Here is a 2,042-nt window from a genome sequence, read left to right on the forward strand (position 1 = left end):
GATTTTAATTACATACTTTTATTAATACAGTATGGCCCTCTGCGAGTGACAGTCACACCAGCCACTAAGATTTCCCGCGGACCAGATATCTACAAGATGGACACAGATCCTCGTGGCTTTGTCTGCATTCTGAATTATAACTCTTTTAAGGATCGTCCTGACCTCAGCCTGGAAGGTGCTGATAATGATATCCTTAATTTAGAAGGCGTCTTTGGAACGATGGGATATACTGGAAATACCTACTCGAACCTTACAGCTGAGAAAACCAAGGCAGCCCTGTCAGATATCAGGGAACTGGATATCCTAGATGAGATAGGATGCATAGTCTTTATAATCTCCAGCCATGGTATTGGAGGAGAAAATTTCTTAACTTCAGACATGCAGCTCCTGGATGCTAAGTGGTTGTATTCATCCTTTAGGGATTCAGAGTGCCCGCAACTTCAGAATAAGCCCAAACTGTTTATTTTTGATATATGCAATGGTTACTACAGGAATGATGCTTACCAAGCAAAGCCAACTGAGTTTATTGCAGAAGATGAGCCATGTAAAGATATGGTGTGTATTTATTCCAGCAGCACTGGCATAACCTCTTACACCTTTACCAAGGATGGTACTCCATTCATTACATCTCTCTGTCGTACACTGGCTACGCATGCACACAGCAAAGAATTTGGAGATTTGTACAGGATGTTCTTACTTGATTTTAACAGGAGTAATCCCACCACTGTTCCTGAAATGAGAAACCTGTCATTTGCAAAAAAGTTTTTCTTTAACCCATAAGCATCTCCATTTCATATTTTCTTAGTAATCAAGGTTTTTTATTATACACTGATTCACATCAGTGTATAATAAATGTTACAAAATATGTAGTATATGCCATACTGGAAGGTTCCTTGTACGCATGCCGAAGCCTTTCACCAACATCTTTGCATCTGTGAAATACACCAGACGTTTGCATAAATTTCTGCACTGACCTTTGACATGAAACACTTTCCCAGCAGAGCATGATGCTAAAACTTACGTTTCACATTCACTGAATTTCTGGGTCAGCATGAATGAAGCTTTCGCTACATAGATAAAAATTTTGTTAACATCATGCTGAAGATAGATGCATTGCAATTGTTTTCACATTTGTTTTTAGCACTAGTTTAGGCAGATCTTTTTAGAGTGAATATGACCCTCTTGTATTTGCTTCATACATTAATAAAGGCAATAAACTATGGAAAACAAATTTTCCCTTTACCTTATTTTAATAAATGGTGAAATAAATATATTTCCCATACATTCGCCTCATCTATGATCTCCCTTTCCTCTGCCTTTACGCTAAGATATGCATTTGTTTAAGAATTAACATATGACTCCTTGCATTAAACCTGGTCTTTATGAGCAAGAAAGTTAAAATCATTCACTATCTATTGGCAGAACATAAATCCAGCTCTGTATATTTATAAAATCAGTAATTGTAAAACATGCCCACTGCACGCCTTTCTGAACGAACTGTGATTATTATTCTTGCTTTGTTTACTTTTGCCTCGATGGAGATGTCTTCTGAAGACATTTATTCTACACTGACATGGATGCAGACAGCGTACCTAATCCCTAATGTTAGATGTTATTACTTATCTTCGTTATCAAAACCTCTGCACCAACTACCATCAATTTCGGACGGGAAGTGACAATTTTATAGAGAGAGACTTACGCACCTCTACATTTCAAATTATACATATACATTTTAGATTACAAAATGAATATGCTTACATACCTACAAATCTTAAAGGCGCTAATATAATGATGCTTTAAATGATTCATTCCATAGCTTAATTAAATACTACTCAGATAATGCCGGCAATTAATGTGATCCATAATTTGCATTTACTGTTCAACTAACATCATGCAATTAATGTGACTACCAGCCACTTTTCGAGAGAAAAAAAAAACAAACATACTCCAGATTACAAGAAATTTAAGTGATGCCGTCAGCTAAACTCTCGTGCATTACACGCCACCCATCCCCACCACATCATCAATACTTCTCAATTCCC

General features: G+C 36.9%; 1 protein-coding gene across 1 annotated transcript in view; it reads left to right on the forward strand.

Annotated features, from left to right (window-relative positions):
- The window catches only part of LOC125028142, a 21,087-nt gene extending 19,860 nt beyond the window's left edge, over window positions 1-1,227 (forward strand). The window contains exon 7 of the mRNA XM_047617499.1: window positions 31-1,227. Coding sequence (XP_047473455.1) covers window positions 31-780 — 750 coding nt within the window. The 3' untranslated portion in view covers window positions 781-1,227. The remainder of the gene's footprint in view (window positions 1-30) is intronic.
- Window positions 1,228-2,042: the final 815 nt, after the last annotated feature.

This window comes from Penaeus chinensis, chromosome 8 (assembly GCF_019202785.1).
Source record: "Penaeus chinensis breed Huanghai No. 1 chromosome 8, ASM1920278v2, whole genome shotgun sequence".
NCBI classification, from domain to species: domain Eukaryota; kingdom Metazoa; phylum Arthropoda; class Malacostraca; order Decapoda; family Penaeidae; genus Penaeus; species Penaeus chinensis.